Here is a 22098-nt window from a genome sequence, read left to right on the forward strand (position 1 = left end):
AGGAGTTGCGTCATGGGGTGGGAAGGGAACTAGAAGAGAAACCCATAATTTGTTACATAAAAACAAGGTCATATAACTGCTGCAGTAACTCTCCTAGGGGCTTGTAATGATCTGTGGTATTTTCAACTTTAGGTGGGACTTTGTTTGCATAATGAATACACTAAGTCAAAAGCTGAATATTTGTATTCACGTTTTTTCTAAGCCCTATATTATATTTTTCAGAATAAAAATGTTATTTTCGCACACAGAGGTACACGAGCAGTCATGATTGGAAATACGAGTTAATGAGCAGGATATAACATACAACGGTAGGAAAAACAACTACTAGTGTCTGCAAGCCATGCGCCTTGTGTGTTGACACACTGCCAGCATGTGGCGCCAAGTAGCTGCGGAACTAACTCGGAGAAATGGCGAGGAGGCAGGGTCAGAGAGAAAGTAACAGTGCCTCGCTCACAATATCCTCGTGTTACGAAACCTGCTTCCTCGCCACGCAACGCATTGCGTCTCCTGACTCCAGCCAGGCAACCAGAAGCACAGCGGCCGCAGTGAGTACCACCAGCTTCTGTACACGTGTAAGCCTGTGGTGGGCTGAGCCTCCAAGCCACTGCAGACCAGCCCGGACCTAGGAGGTCTGTAGCCCTCCACATAGCTAGCAGTCTGCACAGTGTAAAAGCTGGTCCCGTTTTCTACATATAGCCAGAAGCGAGCGATGATTTTTTTCCCCCTCATCTAACAATAGTTTATTTTCAGAAAGTGCATGCCATAGTGTCTACTTAATACAAATTAATAACGGAGAAATTAATCGGTTTGTTCCTTCCATAGTTGTAACGGAATCTGATCGTCTAATGAAAGGCTTAACGCCACGGTGTCGTCCCTCAGGTAGGGGGAAGGGCCTAGCTCACCACTTTCTCTCCCTTTTACGTTAGTTGTAAACAGACCAATACTTGGAGGCGCGCTTGAGCTTCCATTACCATAACTTTGGAACGGGTTTGATGAATTTAATGGTAATGGCAGAGCCTTGTTTTACTGTAATCATGTTCTATATTATGAAGTTCTTCGCGTGTTAAAAAAATATATTTAAGTCTAGAAAACCATTGATTTAATTTGTTTGTTTTTTTACCGCATACACTTTAGATTATAATTGCCGAAAGGAAAAAATCTACCACCGATAAAACGCGATTCCTTTCAGCATGTCCCTGCAGAGTTGCGTCCCTGATGACCACCTCGTTGAATGACTTGACCTTAAACTTAACGGATGTCATTTTTTATACTTGCATCTTATTTAATATAAAAGTTAAATATAATAAAACAATATTATATAAAATATTTAATAAAAAAACCAAATGTAAACAATTTCAGTGATCTTGGTTCGAACTTGACAAGAGCAAAAGCAAATTGTGTGTGGGTGTATGTTCTTATGTACGAGCGTTAGAAGTTATACTTATTTAGCATAAAAAAACCCACTTTACTTTTGCATGCAAGTATTTGTTAGAAATAATATAATAAAATAACTGGAGTGAAATAATAAATTTATTTGGTAAAGTATAAATTCAATCAAATTAAAAAATAAATTAATATTCAGTAATCAATATTAATATTAACACATATAAAATTAATTATTTAATTTATAATAATAATCGAGATAAATTATAATTAATAGGCATTGAAAGTCGATAAATATTTTGAATGTTTGTTATAATTTATTAATCTAATTATTAATTATGTAATGAATAATTCCTAATCCAAATAAATTATACATACGGGATGATAACCTCACAAACAATCCCATTACAATTACAATTTTAGTAAAACCGAATTTATTTAATTGAGTCCTGAGTTCAAACCCGATGAGGCCATTCGATTTAAAATGGTGACTGGCCCCTCCTCATTGATGTCCTCAATCATGCTGGCTCCCACCACTTTCGTCAAGGCTGATATTGTTAACCAGTATAATGTCATGTCGGCCATCTTTATTCTGCCATTTTGTTTTGTTTGCTAGAGATCAATGCTGCCTCCATATTAATTTATTTTGTTTTACTTGCTAGAGTGGTATATTAGTATTTATTATCAAAATGTTACCCATCTTGGCCGCCATCTTGAAAATTATTGATTATTAACCTAGAAAGTTGGGAAAATTCCTAAAATCATACAAATTACTTATTAAGTAATGATTGATTAGATCGATACTTGTTCTTTGTTGATCCTTGATCGATGCAAAAAAATAATGTTAGATTAAAATTTATTTCATTAAATATTATTTAAAAAACTAAAAGAGGCCTAAATTCTTAATCTACCAGCCTCCAGTAAGCCACTGATGCCATATTATCCACCATCTTGAATCTGTAATTATTTACGTAGAAATTTAAAAAAAAATGATATAATGAATGATTCGAGAGATTTCCGTCCTTAGTTAGATTCTTGGTCAGTGTTAAGCTTAATTAAAGCTAAAATAAATAATTAAATTATTTTTCCCACTACCTTTCGTCGAGTTTATTAATATTTCTCACTATGGAAAATTACTCAATACAAACCAAATGTTCGATTGAATAAATACGTTACGTATAAATAAATATTTATATAGAGACCCGGAAAATTGGCGGGTTCAATGACCTCCAGGATGGACTCCAATATACTCTACACATTCGAGCAAATGCCAACTGTTCATTGGCTGCTGACTTGTGAGTCGTCTCGACTGGGTGGCCTGTGATTCGACACTTCTATGAGTGACGTTCTCTGGCCCTCAGTCCTCCAGATTAACAGTGAACCAATGACAGAAGCAGCACTAAGGTATAATTATTTGAATTTTAGCATAACACGAAATGAACCCGCAAATTTTTCGGGTCTCTACGCATAAAGAACGAGCATATAGAACGAGCGTGTTGAACTCTGCAACACCGATATAATTTTTATATTTAGCATGCCTTTTAACCAATTCATGACCAATGTAAGTTATATAGACCAATTGTACCCGAAACACGAGGAAATGTAATATATAATGTCAGGCATACAGGCGAAGTGCATCCAAACAACGAGAGTAGTGTATATTGGGGGCTCCTGGCGCAGGGTTCAGGGTCAAGAGCAGGGTCCAGAGTCAGGAGACCGAGGGAGGTCTACGACCGACCGCTCTGACATCACGGCGGCCATTTTAAAATGTCATCATTAAACTTTTCGTTACGGCCGCCATATCAAATTCTGACATTACAGAGGCCATCTTGGATGACCTTGACTCTTGACCTTGACCTTAGTTGCCATCATGGATTCCACTATTTTGTCATTGAGCACCCCAATCCCTTAATATTGCATATATCGTAATGGTCGCCATCTTGAATACTAATAACCAGTCCGCCATCTTGTATCTGATGTCTCAGCCCCATTTTAAGATTCTGATATCATGTCCACCATCTTGTTTTCATCTGCTGGAGGCCACCATCTTGGATTCCATTATATTTGTTTTTGGTGTTTTTTCTTAGATAGTGCCAGCATCGCTCTGTCTCATGCACATAAGGTCGATGTTCCATTACCTGTCAATGTTATTGTGGTCTTTATTGGAACAATAAATTTAATTTTTTTTCTTTCAAAATACATTAGAAGCGCTGTGATTCGATTCATCACAGTCCTGACTTCTGGGTTGGAAAACATAGGAATTTGACCGCAAAGCCAGTGTGATATTTATCATACCGAGAATTAATTTAGGTATATAAAAAGTAACACACATATTCGGTCATGTATTTTTTTTTTTAAATTTGAAGGAATATTATCAATACCTGTTCGAGACAGAATAGCCATTTTTTCAATACATGCTACCAGGAGCACCAGTTAACACACATAACCAACTAGAGAGTGCTCCATTTTGTTTTCAGTAATCGATGAGCATACACAAAGTCTGCCAGAGTGCATTTCCGTCATATGAGTTTACTTTTTACCAGATAGAGTGCAGGAACCATTTATTAACAGACAGTCAACTGTCACGGTATCTGCCATATTGAAAATCTGAAATTATTAAGCTAAACTTCGGAAAAAAATTATAAAAATAATTTTAAAAAGCTTGTTAAAATAATAATTGATTCGATTGATTCTTGTTCTCAGTTCAATCATTGGTCGATACACAAAAAAGGTAATTTTAGGGAAAAAAAGTATATTTATTCGATAAAATATGACGAAAAATCCTAAAAACAGCTTAGGTTCCTAATCTACCAGCTTCCAGTAAGCCGTTGATGATTGGCTGCCATCTTGGAAATTCGTAATAATTAATCTAGAAATACGGAAAAAATTTCTAAAAATTAATCAAAAAACCATTGTTTAATGTAAGATTGATTCGATAGATTTCCGTCCTTGGTTTGATTATTGGCTGGTGATAAGAGTAAATAAAACTTAAAATAAAATTAAAATTATGTTTCCCATTACATTTCGTGGAGTTTGTTAATCATGTTCTCTATGAAAAACGACTCTATAAAAGATACCTATCCTATGAAATAAAAACATTGTTTTGCCTACCATGGAAGTCTAATTGTTCAATATTTGGAATATGTTCCAACCAGGCCTTGTGTATGTAAGGTATATAGATCAAGCATCTCCGAGCCAAGATATATTTTTCGATGATACTCAAGGAACATTTTAAACAGGCCATGTCCTGTGTCATATGTTTAGACCAGACGTCTGCGAACCACGAGGTAAAATTGACCTGACTTCAATCCTGACTACACACATTTACCGAAACGATTCACATTCAACAAAAGAAAAGAACACGCAATACACACTTGACATGCAATGACAGTGGCGAAGGGTGAATTTCAAAGTGGGGGAACCAAGTATGTTCACTGTCACCCCCTATTAAGGTGGGGGGGGGGGCCGGGGGTCCTCCCCCGGAAAAATTTGATTTTAAGGTGCAAATTGGTGCTATTTAAGCGGTTTAACGTATCTCTTTTGTAGAAAATTTTATGTTCTTTAATTTTGTATCAAAAAAAATTTTTTTTTTGCTAAAACTCATAGTTTGGAAAATACTTAAGCAAAAGCGATGAATTGTACCTTTAAACAGCCCTCCCACCTCCCGTTCACCACCAATGGGTCTATTAGTATGTTTTTCATCTATTTTTCTTTTGTTGTCTCGACTAATAAGGCGGCTTCCGCAGCAAAACAATTTTAAGTGTCAATGAAAGCCAGGCCTAAGAGTTTCTCTACAAAAACAAAATGTTAATTCAACATTTACTATATTATAAGAAAATTAAAAAGCTGGTATGACTAAAACTTGAGCAATCGTCGTTACACGAAGCAAGATTTTTTAATCAGTGAAACAGTGAAAGATACGCTCGGAAACATATCACCAGCATATATCAAAATTCACGAAATTATGATCTTGGTAGTAAATGCAATACCTGTTAAAGTCACACAGAATTTAATAATCTTAACTCTCACTTTCAAGCATGAGCATGTGTGGTCGTTTTGTTAGGCTATTTCGCTTAAGTAATAAATACATACAAGTCAGTCTTAAAAATCTCAATATATATACTGCCAAAATGTTAACAAATCTGTGCATACATAACAATTTTGAAACTAAAATATTGAAGAAAGCTCTGTAATTTAGGAAGTTTCCTACTTACCATCCTGTCAGCTTATATAAATTATTGGTGGAGTGGAGAGATTTGGGCAGCGCTTAACATTTGTGGTCTTGAGAACTGATGCAGGTGAATGAGGTGGGGTGGAGCAGCACTGGAATGCAAGAGCGGGGAATACAGGAGATCTTGAGTAAACTTGCTGACCAGCAATATTGTCCGGTAATATCCACATCCGGGGAATTGTTGAGGTGGGCTGCTACTTAGTTATTTGTAAACCAAGTCTAGTCGTCGTGTCTTGCGAACAAAATTGTCAATTACATCACTGTAGAAAGTTTTTCTTTGTTTCAGGGAAAGCAATAATATATGTTCAATTGAAATGAGTCCAAGATTTGACAGTCTTTCTTGTTTCTGGGCGTTTCTGATGTAGGTCTTAATTCGTTTCAGTGAGGTAAACGAGCGCTCGACAGATGCACTTTTTGCTGGAATTTTAGCTACTAACGAACACAATTTATACAGCTCAGGAAAACCGTCAACACTTAAACCCGACTGTCTCAATACCTGCAGTATCTCATAAATTGATTTTGATTTAAACTCTGCTAAAGTGAATTTTGCAATTAATTCACTCCTTAAACGAGGTAAATCGAAGTAGTTGCCATAAGAAGATTTTAAAGAGGCGAATGCTTCCTCGGGAAATATTTTTGCATTTTCCTCGTTTTTATTTGGATCCATTAGACCCACGAACTTCAAATTTTCGAGTGAGCTGAATCGTGTAACAAGCTGTACTAGAATATTATCAATAATTTCAAAATACAGTTTTCTGTAGCTAGCTTCTGGATCATTTTCCTCAGATGTACGCCGTTTCTTAGTGGGAGGGTCATCTTTGAAGGCGGACCAAATTGTTGAACTGAATGTGTTTCTCTTCTCAGAAATTAATTTTTCTGTTTATTTCAGTTTTTGAAGGCAATAGCTAATGTCGAAAGTTTTTGCTTGAATAATCTGAAAAAATGCATCTGTGATGGAAAATAAATCAGAAAAAACATGTAACATAAAATTAAAATTGTATTATTTTAATTCAGCTAGGAAGCCACGCGCAGCAATGTAGGTTTCGGTTATGTTTTCGAAAAGGCTTATCAGATCTGATTTGTTTTCAAAAATCGTATGAACTAAGCGGGAATTATAATTCCACCTTGTAGGACATACTTTGGGAAATCGTTTGCTCACAAATTTGTCTAATGCCTGTTTTCGTTTGGTAGAATGAGAGAAGAATGAGGCAAACCCACTTAATGTTTTGAAAAATATCTTACAATCAGTAATGTTGTTGAGTGATTGCGAAAGCACAAGATTAAGTCTATGCGCACAACAATGTATGAATATATCATTATCATATTTTTCTCTCACTAATTTTTGTAGCCCATTCAGATGACCAGCCATAACAGCAGCTCCATCGTATGTTTGAGATACCAATTTTTCGCCACATTTATACTCATCTACTAACTTAAAAACGTGCTCTGCCAGTGCTTTTGCTGATCTGTTAGAACGTTTGTAAAACCGAGAAATCTCTCTTCGATGTTACCCTCGTTCGTTACATACCGCAGTACAGATGCAAGCTGCGACATGTTGGCAACATCAGACGTTTCGTCAAGGATTAGTGCTACAAAAGGAGTTTGACTAACTTGTGTTTTAATTTCCGTTACAATCGCTTCGGCAATACTTTCTATTATATCATTTTGTATGTTACTAGACAAACCTGTGAAAACCTTAGAAGTTTCCAAATGTCAGGCTAATACTGAATCGTAACTGCTTAACAATTACACTAATTCTATGCAATTACCGCGGTTTGAGGAACATTCTTTTTCATCGTGACCTCGGAACGCAAGCTCTTGTCGCCCGAGAAACATAGTGACATCAATCAAACGTTTCAAAACTTCTCTGTTTCGGTCCACAACCTCATTGTGTTTTTTGACATCAGCGCGGAGTTGTTCGTTTAGATCCAGATCAATACGACTGAATCCAAACATCTTTAGCTTACAGACGGCCGATAAATGTGTCTGCGAGAGTTCATGTCTCTGAGCTGCTTTATGAAAATTGTTCATGTCACTAAAACCGTTCTTATTCCAAACTACTTTCTCATTAGTAAACATTAAACAAGGCCAACAGTACACTTTTAAAGTTTGTTTACAAGCAGTAAGCCATTTGTGCGAACTGTAAAAATTAGATTTGAAGTGTCTTTTGCACTGCACACCGCTTGATTTAGCATTTATTACCATACACGACATATCTGGCGTGGGTCTACCTTGCAAAATTAAAACTCGTTTTTGTTCAAAACTTTTAGCACAAAAAGATGAAACAAGTAAATTTTCTACCACGCAGTCACAAGCGCGTCTGTTTCCTGCCGCTCCCTCCCCTCCTGCGACAGCTTCGCCCCTCCGCACACCCCTTAAAATCCCCTCCATGGCCAGGGCCCGCAGAAAGCAGAATAGACTGTTGGTTCCCTTGGCCAAGCCTACCGCAATGCTGTAGCTATGCGGCCACTTTTGAATTTGACGAAACTCTTCACCAAAAACTTGGGACGTAATGAAGTATTATAAAGTACGTATTTTTACCGCAGTAAATCTGCTTTCAGGCTGCCAGGCGAGTTATTTTACGCAACGCGAAGCACACAATTTCTTTAGAGAATACGCCACATGGCACGCGATGGAACCAGCTGTCTAGCTTGGTTCCCCAGGTCGGCTTCCGAAGCCGAGTGCTCACGTAAACACCCGAAGGCGAAGGGGGAGAGATCCGATAAGGAGTCGGCCACCAATGAAGGCGCAGAAGGCATGGAAGCTACCGTTGAAGTGAGGAGGGGGGGGGGGTGATTGGACGAGGGAGCGGGGAAGGCAGAGAGAGAAAGAGAGACGTGAGAGAGATAAAGCTATAGCTGAAGAGGTTCTACGCGCGAACGCGCCTACACAAAGTGTTACGGCGACCTGTTCAAAAAATGCAAGTTGAATTATTTACGATAGTAGACAAGTAGTAATATATTTATTTTATTTATTTTTCAGCAGTAGGGAACCAATGGTTCCCTTGGTTCCATGGAATATTCGCCCCTGTGCAATGAACATGCAATGACACACAGTACACGCAATGGACACTTAGTAAACACACAGTACAAGCAATGGGCACACGGCACACACACAAAGTACAAGCAATGAACACACAGTACTTATGCAATGAACACACATTATAAACACACGGGTTGCACAGTACACACACTGAACACACAATGAACACACAATACACACACAGGATATGCAATGGACACGCAATACACACACACCGAACACTCAATTAACACACAATACACACACCGAACACACAATGAACACACAATGGACAAGCAATACACACAATGAACACACAATGCACACAATGAGCATGCAGTCGCGAGATCTCCGTCTTAGTTATAAATCAGAAATCGAGGAATAAAACAATAATTTCTGAAAGCCAATATATGTAAATAAATATATATGTGTGTGTGTAAATATATATATGTAAATATATATATGTAAATATATATATGTAAATATATATATATATATATGTATATATATATATATGTATATATATAAATTTTATACAAATGCAGGTTAAACAAGTCATTATTGTATGTAGCCAGCTTTCCTCAGTTCTTTGAGTATGGTGGTACTACTTCGTTGGGATGCGAATAGTTTCCTGCCCTAGGCGAAGCCATCAAGAGTCGCAGACGATCGACCAATATGTTAGGATCTTCTCATGATGTGTAATAGATCTCTTCTGCTATAGTCATCTTCCTGGAAAGTTGTTACTTATATTTCTAAGATCACTATCGTCCCATTTATCCTTGTAAGCTTAACCAGAATAATTTATTGTATTACATTTCCATCGTTTGGTCTCAGGGCTTCATCACAGTCTTCAATCTTGCCAGCTTTAGATGCTACATCACAGTCTTCGATCGTGTCACCAGCTTCAGAGTCACTGTCGTCGTCATCGTAGAAAACAGGGACTACACCTGGATTACTGCAAAAATTCTAAATAGTTAACTTCGAAGCTTCTTCATCGTCTAAAAGCTTCCTTTTTAATATTCCGCAATAATTCCGAAGTATGGAGGATCTACTTGATGTGGGCTTGAATATTCCCGATGGTCTAGTAATAAATACTACCGTTCTCTAGGGGGTACCTAAACAATAAAAAATTAATATGGAGAAGCAGTGATCCTAGCAGACGAAAACAAAATGACGGATCCAAGATGGCAGACATGATGTCATACTGTAGGAATGAAGACATCAATGAGGAGGGGCCAGTCGCATTTGTTAATCGAATGGCCTCATTCGGTTTGAACTCAGGACTCCATTATGTACGTTTTTTTTTAAATAATTCACAATATTTGCGAATTTTCATGCTGATCAACATACCTGATCAGCATGAAAATTCAAGCTTATCAGGTATGTTGATCAGCATAAAAATTCGCAAATATTGTGAATTATTTAAAAAAAAAAAAGTTACGCCACTCCATGCAGCAGCCTCTGGGAGCCCTCAGAATCCTCCAGAGGGACAAAGTGCTGGGGCAGGGGTTGCGTGGTGAGTGGTTAGTGAGTGATTACCACCGTTAATCCAACAAGGGCCGCGCTTCACCTGGGGGGCCACTAGCGGGCCCACTGGCCTGTCTCACAGCCCCACCTCCAGTATGCTCGTAACAATACATAACAACACCAGGGATGCCATTAGGTAGTGTTCTATTTAACTTATAATATAATATTTGTAGAATGTAACGTCTATCTATACTAATATTATAAAGCTGAAGAGTTTGTTTAATTGTTTGTTTGAACGCACTAATTTCAGGAACCACTGGTCCGATATGAAAAATTATTTCAGTGTTGGATAGTACATTTATCGAGGAAGGCTATAGGCTATATTATATTATCAACAACATTAGGGATCCTTACTAAAACTCCAATTTAGAATCAAATGCGTTGGAGGGGGTTAGATACAACATGCAGTACACGTACGAAGTGTGTGTTGACAATGCCGCAGGCGCTAGAAGTTTATTTCCTATTGCCTATTAACATTGTTGCCGCGCACTAGATGCCTTATCATTCTTAATTTTCCCATACAAGTAAAAAACACCCGTGTGATATTAACAACGAAGCAATCACTACCCTCATAAGAGTTCAATTAGTATTTAAATACTTTTTATCACTTTAAATCGCAAACCTAAACTATTGTTTTTTTCCTCTCTGTGTGTTTAATTAGTTTCTTTATTGCCCTTTTTTTCAAGTATATGTATTTTACAGACTTGAAACTTCACAGTAATGTTCCTTATGTTACGCAGGATGACATTTTACGAAAATTAGATCCCATAGGTGGTTAAAAACAGGCAACAGTGGGTACTTTGTCTGCATGAGAACAGGATTTTGCATTGTTCATGCCTTCTGCGTCTCCATGGCAACGGGCATCGCGCGGCAGTGGCGTACCCACAAGGAGGGGCATGTATAATGAGCGGCGCAAGAGTGATCTGCCTGTAGACTGCCGTAGCGAAGTACGGGTACATCAGTTGTACGTTGCGTGCACGAGTCGGGAAACCATCGGTGCTATTCATTTTCTCTCCGGTACATTATACAGCATTGTAATAAATTTTCACTGATTTTTTTTTATTTACCATTACTGTAAATGGGAGATGTGGCTTAATTTTTTTCCATTAGTATTCTAAATTGGACTTTTAGTAATGATCCCTAATGTTATTGATAATATAATATAGCCTATAGCCTTTCTCGATAAATGTACTATCCAACACTGAAAGAATTTTTTCAAATCGGACCCGTGGTTCCTGAGATTAGCGCGTTCAAACAAACAAACAAACTCTTCAGCTTTATAATATTAGTATAGATTTAGTGGTCGTTAACTCCAGCCAATAAAAACAGGCGAGAAAGCAGCCATATGTTATTTAAGTTTTCTTTTTTTTTTGTATTTGAAGGCATCGTCTGCATTTTGAAATGGATTACAGTTCATAATCGTTGTTGATTAATAATTTTTCTAGAGTAATATTTTTATTCATGGTGACGAAATTGGTGATGCATATATGTACTTGAAAAACCGGACACATTTCAAAGACAGCGTCATTTCAGCTCGTAACCTAGAAACCATACAAATTCAGAATCGAGGATATTTAACATTAATATATAAATACTATGTCATGATCATCCACACCAAGCAACCATAAAATGGGTTTAGAGTAAGAAAATACCTGCATACATATTCATAAACTCATATAAAAACTAAAAACACAAAGAATTTGAATAATTTATTAACATAATCATAAAACAAAATAAATATTCCAATCAGATTATTTTTTTTAAATTTTCGTGCAATGTTATTCGACCGATTTTATTATTTCTAAACATGATGTTAGTAATTCAGTATTTCCTACTCATTTCGTGTTACATCATAACTTACTTTCCCAACGAAACATTATCTCTGCACCAACAACACATTCTGCTGTGCTCTGATTGGCGTTAGTCTTAAGTCATCGTATGGTTCGCACACAACCCATTAAAATTCCTACACGACAATCATTAACCATTCCACTAGTACATATACATAGTGTTTTTTGTTAAGTAGGTACACGACTAATTCTTAATTCATAATTCATAATTTTCAGTCGTGAACTCAGTTTAAGACCGGTATTCTAAGACACAAAAATAAGCGTTTAGGTGTTGAATATGATCACACTTGTATTTGACATATCAAATGTATCGATGGTTGCCAAACATCTGCCAGAATACATTGAAATCAGTTTCGAGCCTCGTGCAGGTCACAGTTTATTAAAATGGTTGTATTTTCGTAACCTAACAAGGATTGGGTTTGGACATGTTATGGAATACGGTCTGTGAGTTAGGTTACAGTTGTATCCCAACAAGGTAGTGCTTATTCGCTACTTTACCCGAATGTTTTGGAATATCGCCTTAAGTCATGTTACGAGAACACGACAAATTATCTGCCCCAGAGCCCTAGTGTTTCTCTTGACAGCTTTGGAATTGCCAAGTGTTTTCTGTGCAGATTCTAATCATGATGTCACGGGACTGGTAGACAGGCGAATGCGAATGTTATGCCCACCCTGGCAGCCAGTGTTGCCAGCTCTGTGATGATGATTCCTGGCACTGTTGCCACGTGTCTGCTAGTGTGGTGGATGTGCGTGTTCGCCACGCCTGACCTCTTCCTAGACACTGTAAGTACCGCTGCTTCTGCCATAATGTTATCCTGCTTCCTCGTCACAAACAAGTAGCGACAGGACTACTTCCATGTTCATTTATGTGGTACAAAAGTTTAAAATTATTTCTGTAACATTACAGTGTCTAAGTAAGTTGTTACTTTAAAACAATACATGTGAAATATTTGGTGATGTATGGGTATACAAGAATATAATATAAGGCAGACAAATTTCTGGAATGATATGGTATTCTGCATGATAGGACCTCTAAAGGCTATTGTGTTCTTTGAATCACTTATTTACCCACTCGATGATTATAAATAAAGCCATGCCGAAGTGCAAGATTTAACCTACAATATTCACTTAATGATCATGATGCCCAAAGTTCGCAGCCAGAGGCCCCGAGATTTGATGATAGTAATAATCCACATGGTTTGCAGCTAAAAGGATCTCAGGGTTGCATGATCATGAGTCCCAATGTTTGCAGTCAGATGAGCCCAGGATTTCATAATAATTATCCCTAATGTTCTTAGCCGGAAAAGTACGGGAATTGACATAAAATAAGTTGGAGACTGAAACGAGTGAGAGTAACAGACAGCCGGAATAAAAAATAACGATATTGTGTGCCTCTGGAGTGAAAAGATTTATGTTGTAATAATACATTTTGTTACCCTAAAGTTACTGGAAGTATCATAGTGCAGGCCTGGCAAGAGTTTAGGTGAAGGCTGGAAGAAAAGATGGTGTGGCGTGTGGCAGGAGCAGTTGGTGCAAGCGGATGGTTATACCTCGCAGACACACCACGTAGTGACAGAAGATGGCTACGAGCTGACACTACACCGCTTACTGCCCCACCAGGGCCATAGGTCCCGTGCCCTGCCAGTACTGATGCAGCATGGCATCTTCCACAGCTCGGCAGATTTCGTGGTCCCTGGCCCAGGACATGCACTTGGTGAGCTTTCCTCCGAATTGTCCAAGAGTAAGACTCTCTAAGATAAACAACTACCACTCCTATCGTGCAGGGATAAGTATGTTACTGTTGCAGCTTCCCCTATAGTACATAGGCGCAACTGTCAACTCTTATTGTGCTGGCATCATTTTGTTACTGTTATGGCTTCCTTATTGGTTAACTATCTTGTAATGAATCTCTGAAAGAATAACATTGCACATTCTTGTAAAAAAACTGAAGAAACCATGCCTATTTTGCATCTAGTAAGATGTAGTTAGGCTAATATATGTGTAGCTTTAAATAACACTTTATTCATCACAGAATATTTTATATAGTGTAATAAAAATATTAAAGATAAGCAGGACAAATTATTTTAATTAATACATATGGCAGCAGTTCTTTATCTTGTTTATATTATTTGAGGCATATTTTAGATGTTGTCCAGTAGAGATGTCATGAGCAAAGGCCTCAGTATTGATGTAGTTTTAGTGCAGGCAGGTTCAACAGGAGGAGAAGCTGTGTTTTCGTGTGCCACATTGGTAAAGGAAGCAGGGTCAGTTCCAAGGATCTCTCTCAGAGGAGCGGGAGTTATCTTGTGTGAGATGAGCAATAATTCAATGTAACAGATCATGGAAAGCAGAGGGCGTGTGTGTGTGTGTGTGTGTGTGTCAGGCTATGCGCTGAGCGATGCTGGCTACGACGTATGGCTCGCCAACAGCCGTGGCAACTTCTACTCACGGCGCCACCTGAGCCTAGCCACGAACACGCCTCAATACTGGAACTTCAGGTAAGAGGCTGTGTGTTGGCTCTCGTAAGTTAGACAATCCTGCCCATTCCTCGCCAACCTGGTCTTAAAATTTATCTCACCATAACTAGAACATCTGCTACACATTTATACAATAGTGGTAGCTGGGTTTGAAAGGATAGCCAATTAAATTAATTCTAACTAATGTCAAGTATTACCTACACCTAAACCTACACCAAATATATTTATAATTCCTAACACTTATTTGACAAAATTATTGTTTTTATTTATGTTTAAATAATTTAATAATCAGATAATTTCTATAAAGTAGTTTAACAGACCATTACTTGCTTTCATTCATTTGATGATTTTAGGGCTACCCCACTTCTGATTCCAAACAATTACGAAAGAGGTCTGTATGAATTAGTTATCTATTTATAATATGCATGTTTTCCAAGCCAAGCCACACAATGCAAGTTCCGTCAGTCTTTCAAAAGTTGCAGTAGAGTTACATAAACCAAATTGTAACACAATGAACTAGAACAATCCAATCCCCATTGAGATATCAGTATTTTCTTTATCATCGGGATGCAACTCCACTTTCCAGTAGCTATTATTCAAATTGAACATTGAGAACCACCTAGTGCCAGCAAGAGCATACCCATAACTTTGGGAAGGGGGGATAGAAAAACTTCACCCACTGTTTGCTTTAAAAAAATTATTTTGTTGGTGGAAATGACAGATCTTTTATGATTTGGGGGAGGGAATAATCTATCGCCCCCATATCCACCTTCAGATATGCCTCTGGGTGCCAGATAATGTGTCAAAGAATCATAGATTCATGTAATTGGGTATCTGTACTTTTTGGAAATGTCAGTTAGCTTCCGATAGTTCACACATAACATCAGTTTGCCATCTTTCTTGGGTACCAGAACAACTTGGGAAGCACAAGAACTCGCTCTATTACACAACTATCTGAAATATGCTTCTTTTTATTCTCTTGTTTTGCTTGAGGCTAGTTCCATGACGCCACTAGGATTGATTCTGTATTTTCTATGTTGATATAAGGGGATAGCCTAGGCTCGTTATTTCCAGATCAGTGTCCTAAATGTAGATAAGGTTTTGGTAGGTTTGCAGAAAAGCAGATACTTCTTCCTTTTCTTCAGGTGCAGTGTTCTCTTAATATTGCTTTCAATAACTGTTATAATTCGGGGTTTAGTGGCCACCTAATGTTCCCACTTAGTGAAGTAACTTGTCACTGGCCTAAGGGGAACAAAAAAAGGATTGGCTTACACATAAATAGGCTGTGCCTGCTTCGAAACCTTTTTTTAGGATAAATGTTTGCTATCCATATTTCAACAACATCATTAACATTGACAGTGCTTCGGGCAATCAAGAATTTTTATAGTCTTATAGTATTATCTGGCTCAATTATATAGTTCATGTGACCCTTGGAATCTCCTTTTATTCGAGCTCTTATTATCTGTTCATTGATGGTCGGAATAAAAACAGTTTCAACTATTACTTGCATTACAGGTACCTACTTCAAATTGTTTAGGAGTACATACAACTTTATCTCTAATACAGAAATCCTATTCTTCCATGTCAAGAACACATCCAAATTGATTCATAATGTTCATTGCTAAGATTATTCCATCATTAAAGTCAGCAACAATAAATCTATGTATAAGTCCAAGTTCCGATCGTTACCACCAAATCAATCTGACCATTCACAGATTATGTGTCCCCAGTTGCTATTTTCAGTCTGCAGGCAGAGGTGTCTTTCTCAGATGTTTCCTACTTATTATACCTGTTGGAACTATAGATGCCGATGCTCTGGTGTCAACAAGAAGACACACTCTGCAACTCACCAATCACTTATGTTGTGTCACACTTAGTAATAACAGAGTAAACAGTGAACCCAAGCTCTGCTACCATTTTGTCACACTTCACTCTCTCTTGATGACTTGTGTAACTAGTGGATCTTTTAGTTTCAAAGGGCAAAATAATGACTTAGGTGATTTCGTCAGTACCTCTATGTTTATTTAACTTTCACATAGAATTATAACACTTGATAAATTGATTGATAAATATATTAAAATTATTAAATTATATTAACATGGATTTAAAATTACATTATCTAAAGAATGGGCCAACCCTAATTAGAAAATTGCCATTAAGTTTCATTGGACATAATTAAGATATAATCAGAAACAATAAACAGAAAGAAAATTTTCTGGTGTTCCGATCTTTTCAACGTCGTGATTTAACTGTTATTCTGAAAATATATAAAAAAACAAGCTGAAGGACCGGAGTTTTGACGTTCGCTGGCTAAAGTTAGGCTGTTAATGAGGCATCAGGGCGTCTTAGTCGTCCTGATTGCTGGAGGAAGGACTCGAGGGTTGTGTTGTTAGGTCCGCATCCGGCCCTTGGACCCTGTATGTGAACAGGTACGAAACAATCATGTTCAGAACTGGTTCACAGACAGTTTGCAGAATAGGCAGAAAATGCCCACTTAAAACAGCGATGGTCAGGGAATAAAATTTGTCAAAAACTCACCATACAGTTTAGATGGCTTCTAGGGTCAGCCCGGGTGCGGAGCTCGCGAACACGCGGTTGTCGCGGACGTTTACATGATTTAAAAAGACAGAAAATATAATGAACTATTATTAACACAGCATGACCACTTCTACGTGGTACGCAGACTGTCTAATTACTAAATACTAATAGTTGTAGGGACCACATCTCTTGCCTAGCTGATTACATTTTTGAACCACGACCGAAGTGAAATCTTGATGTGCGGTTCGCCGACGAGGCGGTGTCGTCCGTCTGCTCTGGCGGCGCGAAGTAGTAACTTTGGGGCGGCAGCGACTCATAATTAAAAGACGCAGTCAATCAAAAGAAAGAGGGAAATTTTGGCTTCCGGACCGAAAGGTTCCGAAGATTTCCGAGGGGGTGTTCGAGAAATACTGACTTCGATATCTCGAAGGTTGTGGTACAGGCCGATGTCAACGCAATCTACTGAGGAGTGTCCGAAACAAGGAGAGATCGACTCACACCAGGCGACTGCTAAAGCATTGGGCTTATGGAGGGGACTAGTGCAGTGCTCTGGTGCTTTGGAAATGAACTACCGGGCACTGTTTGTTGCGTGAGGCGCCAGGAGACAGGCGTTTAGCGGGCGTTCAAACACCCAGGGGAAATAACTCGCAACTCTGCCACGAGAAGGCAGATGCGATGCATTCGGAGATTAAAAGGTGTCCTTAAGATTGGACCGGGGTTGACAGACAGCCATTGAACTGGGACTGATTCCCTGGAAAGGCTGTAAGGGGGGGGGGATGGAAAATGTGCTGCTGCCAATGGAAAAAATCTCTCGGCAGGTGGCCGGGTCGTTCCGGGGACGTAAGGCTGGCTCTCAGAACCTAGCTGCTCTAATAACTTGCAGGACATAGCACTTCTTGTCACGGCTCGGAGGAGAATTACAGGCGATGGACGTGCACCAACACGGGCATAAGACGATAGAAATTGCTGGGTCATTAGATGGTTGGAATATTTAGATTTAATTCTGGGAAATATTAGGGAGAATGGCCTGACAAAGATCAAACGGGAGTGTACAGGAGGCGGAAAAAGTTTAAGTCGTTGCAGCAAAAAATGACTGGCAACATTATATTTCAAAAATTCTTTAGAATTGTGCCAAAAATACTAATTGGCGGCACAGTTACAAGCTATCATTGCCTCTACGCATTTAGGATACAAGTATTACCCTAGGAACTATCGTTTTAAGAGAGTTGGTATGCTCCCCTCTACACCATCTTATGTAAGTTTCTCTAGTGCTCTTCTTGCTGCGATGCATTCTTACATGTTGGGCATTCCCATTTAATGTCCTAATTTTTGGCATGCAAAGCACTGTAGGTGACATCCTATCCTTTGGAATTTAGAACACTATATAGCATTCATCAGCTTCTTTAATGCCCTAATTTTATCTTTTTTAACAGTGGAGTTACTGTTATTTACTCACGGTACAGTTATAGTCCAGATTATCTTGTCCTGTCACTGGTATTATTTTAAGCACTGAGTGTTGATTCATTTTTCAGAGCATTCATCAGGGAATCGAAGCTATTCTTGTGAGGGGCCAAATAAAGGGTTTTCAGTATTTCAATGTCTCTGAGTCTATCTAGCAAGCTGCTAATGGAACTCTGCACGGGCCTCTGGGTAATCAAGGTACACAAGCCTCTTTAAGTCAGTCTCAAATTCCTGTAGCATGTCTGAAGATTGCTGTTGGTGTGTCTTCAAAGCTGACCTGTACACCTTATCCACGTGTCGGACACAATAGTGCGAAAGCCTCCCTAGTCCTGCACAATCCTTCTGGGTTGAAACAGTTGTGGTCTGGAATAGCTCGGTCCTCTCAGGGCATTGAAGAGTGTCGTGGCTTTCTCTTCCTCATGTCAGGCATTTACTTCTGCAGCTAACTTGAACCATATCCTATATTCTTACCAGGAAGACTGGTCATCAAAGTTAGGTGGCTTGAATTTTGGGTGGCCAGGTGCACAGTTGTCCACCTTGTTTTCCCCATTGTGATCATGTGACTATTTTGTTTCGATTTTTAGCTGCTGTGGTTTCTTCGATTATTACACGATAGTCTTTGGTTACAATTGCTATGTGCTATTCGGTTTATGTTCGAGCAGAGACAGATTATTCTCTTGTTGGGCCAGATGTTGTTCTTAACACTCGAATTATCTTTCTTTATACTGTGTATGTTTCTAACATCATCTTCAATTTTTCTTAAGCAGCCACTAGTTTACTCTGCATTTATTTTCTTCCTGAATCCTCTTCAGTTCTTCTTGAATTATTTTCATCTCTTCTTGGCAGCTCTTCATCTCTTAAATTTCATCCTTCGTGTCATTCTTTACCTCCTCTTGGTTTTTCTTTACTTTATCCTTCATTCATTCTGTATTTTCTTCTGGTTTTTCTTCATTTCAACCAGGAGAACCATTTAACTCATAAATTCATCAGCAGCCATATTTTTCATCACCATGCACCAATATGAGGTTGTTATTGACAAGCAGCAGCAGATGACGCACATTGTGGGTGGGGCTGCAGAAGGCTATGGTGGAGGTCACATGGTGCATCACACTTCTCTTGCCTCTAATGCAGTTTGTGGGGCCAGATTTTAAAAGCACAGCCCAGAGATTAATTGGCGTCAAGTATTGACAGATGATGAGGGCTGCCACATTCCTAGGTGGGTCATGTGGGTGTGTGTGAACTCACGTTTTACATGTGTGACAAACAGGGTGATCATGTCTGGAAAATACTCAATGTAATAATATTTTTCCTTTAATAATATATTTTTGAACAGTTTCCATTCACCGATCCATACAGATAACTAGTTTACCTTAATATCATTTTAGGGATGATTATATCATCATCCAGTAGCAATAATTATTGATTATTAGTGTGGAGACATAGGTAGAGTTCATAACTTAATGATTAAATACTGCTGAAATTTACTGGTGTTTTCAGGTTTGCAGAATTGCACATATTATATTTGCTTCTTATTGATATTGTATGACGATACTGTAAAATAAATTTATCACATCTCATTATAATGCTCATAGGAGCCTTGCTGCAATGTGGGAAGACCCTTCATACGACGATGGTATAACTTGTGTTCTATCTCTAAGGTATAAATTGTTGGGTGTGAATATCTCAAAAGAAATATCATAGACATATATTTGTGGAAAATAAAATTTTTATTTCTGTAAACTGTCACCTGAACTAATAGAATAGATATAATCTTACACCACAAAGTTACAGAGGCTTAAGACATCGTGCCTCAAATATTAAAATGCACCAACTCGAAGTTGTCATGATCTTCGCCCATGAGTTACATTGCAATCACCACAGACCCACGATCCTGTGTGGTTATGTAAAATCAATATATGTTTTATGATTTGTATCAGAAATAACATACTGAACAACTGATTATTAATTTAAAAAAAAGCAGTGAGTTATTTGAATTTAAGTTTTCTTAATTTCGAGATGGAATTGGTTTAAGCACCATTTAAATTCGGTGCAAAGATTTCTGGGTGTCAGATCAATGTAAGGATTATTTTGATAAATGTTGTCATTATCTGCCCCTCTCCTGGCTTACCGGTGAACGAGTCAAGTTGTGTAGAGCAAGACGCTGTTGACGATCGCTACGACTGTCTCCAGCTGGCACCAGATGGGCCAGTACGACTTGCCAGCTGTAATCGACTTCATCCTCAACGAGACTCGCAGCGAAGCCCTGTTCTACGTGGGGCACTCCATGGGGGCCGCCGTGTTCTTCGCGATGCTGCACCTGCGACCGGAATACAATAGGAAGATACGAGTGATGTTTGGACTTGCGCCTGCTTCCTACATGCACCACGGCAAGAGTCCCGTCACCATTCCCATCTTCAAATCCATGCACATCAACAAGGTAACCCATTAAAATCCCCATTTTCAAGTCCGTGTGCACCAACAAGGCACTACCATCACCACTCACTCCCTGAACCACATTTTTCACAATAAATTTAGTCTTGCTTTAGCTCAGTTAAATGACACCTGAAGTAAATTTCAAGCATAAGTTGAAAGTTTAACCTTTTTGTTGCTAGGAAAAAAAATGTTATTAGGAGACAGAAAAGAGTTTTATTTAATCTAGGAAAAAATGTCATTAAAGCAATTTTTGGGTAGCAACATCTGATGACCTGGAAATTCAGAATCAATGTCTGAAAATTTTTAATGGAAAGTATAATATTATTGCAGATAATGTCATTAAATATGGTACATAAATTTGAGCATAAAATCATCAATAATACTGATTTTGTAAGAAAAATTTCCACGGTTATTTAACTCAGTTTGAAATTCGGTATAAAAATGTTACTCAAAATATAGACATGTTAGCATAGACTAGATTTACTGTTTATTCCAGAGTAGATTTACAAGGAATATTCCTTAGAGCTAGTGAAGCCCATAAAAATGCTCGTTTGAATCTTATAATTTACGCCAAGCCATTGAAACTTTTGTCAACTACAAGTTAAGTAGCGTGCTCATCAAACCTAGTGTGGTTGTAGATATTCTAAATAATGTAAATGAGAGAATGACCATGCCTACATACATGATTGTACCCATAGAAGCTGAAATCTTGTAGGTGTTTTATGATTTATCAACTGTCAAAGCTGTTATTCATGATTATTTATTGAGGCTTGTCATTGAAATCCCTCTTGGAAATATAATCAACAATTCTGAAGTACTTAAATTGCTTAATTATCCTTTTTTGTACACAGTTTATTGCAATATGTTAAATTCATGACATGATTTTTGTTATGGAGCTCTGATAAAAGAAATTACAACCTATTGCAACAATAAGAAGTGTCTAGTTGTAGAACATATAGTATTACTGTTTGCAAAATGAGTTTGTACTCTATGACAGAAATGAGCCATCATGTGAAACTTCATTCTTTTAGGGAAAAAGTGCAAGTTCTTAATTCGTGTTCCTGTGTCCCTCGAGAGTCATAAAGTTGGCCAAACCTTTCTTAAAAGAACCTCACACTAGGTGGTTGTTTACTGTTGATATTCCAATTGACATCATGTTTGTATGTTCAGTAGTAGT

The 22098-nt window shown here is 38.1% G+C and overlaps 1 protein-coding gene across 2 annotated transcripts in view; it reads left to right on the plus strand.

The window, feature by feature from the left end:
• The first annotated feature begins 459 nt into the window (after nt 1–459).
• Nucleotides 460–22098, plus strand: part of LOC134541947 (lipase 3-like) — a 48661-nt gene continuing 27022 nt past the window's right edge. The window contains exons 1-5 of one of the 2 annotated variants that reach the window (XM_063385702.1): nt 460–545; nt 12627–12795; nt 13534–13726; nt 14396–14510; nt 20679–20925. In XM_063385702.1, the coding sequence (XP_063241772.1) occupies nt 12676–12795; nt 13534–13726; nt 14396–14510; nt 20679–20925 (675 nt within the window). In that variant the 5' untranslated portion in view covers nt 460–545; nt 12627–12675. Of the gene's footprint in view, nt 630–12626; nt 12796–13533; nt 13727–14395; nt 14511–20678; nt 20926–22098 lie in introns of both variants that reach the window. The other variant, XM_063385703.1, reaches the window with a different exon arrangement.

The sequence above is a fragment of the Bacillus rossius genome (genome assembly GCF_032445375.1).
Source record: "Bacillus rossius redtenbacheri isolate Brsri chromosome 4 unlocalized genomic scaffold, Brsri_v3 Brsri_v3_scf4_2, whole genome shotgun sequence".
Classification (NCBI taxonomy): domain Eukaryota; kingdom Metazoa; phylum Arthropoda; class Insecta; order Phasmatodea; family Bacillidae; genus Bacillus; species Bacillus rossius.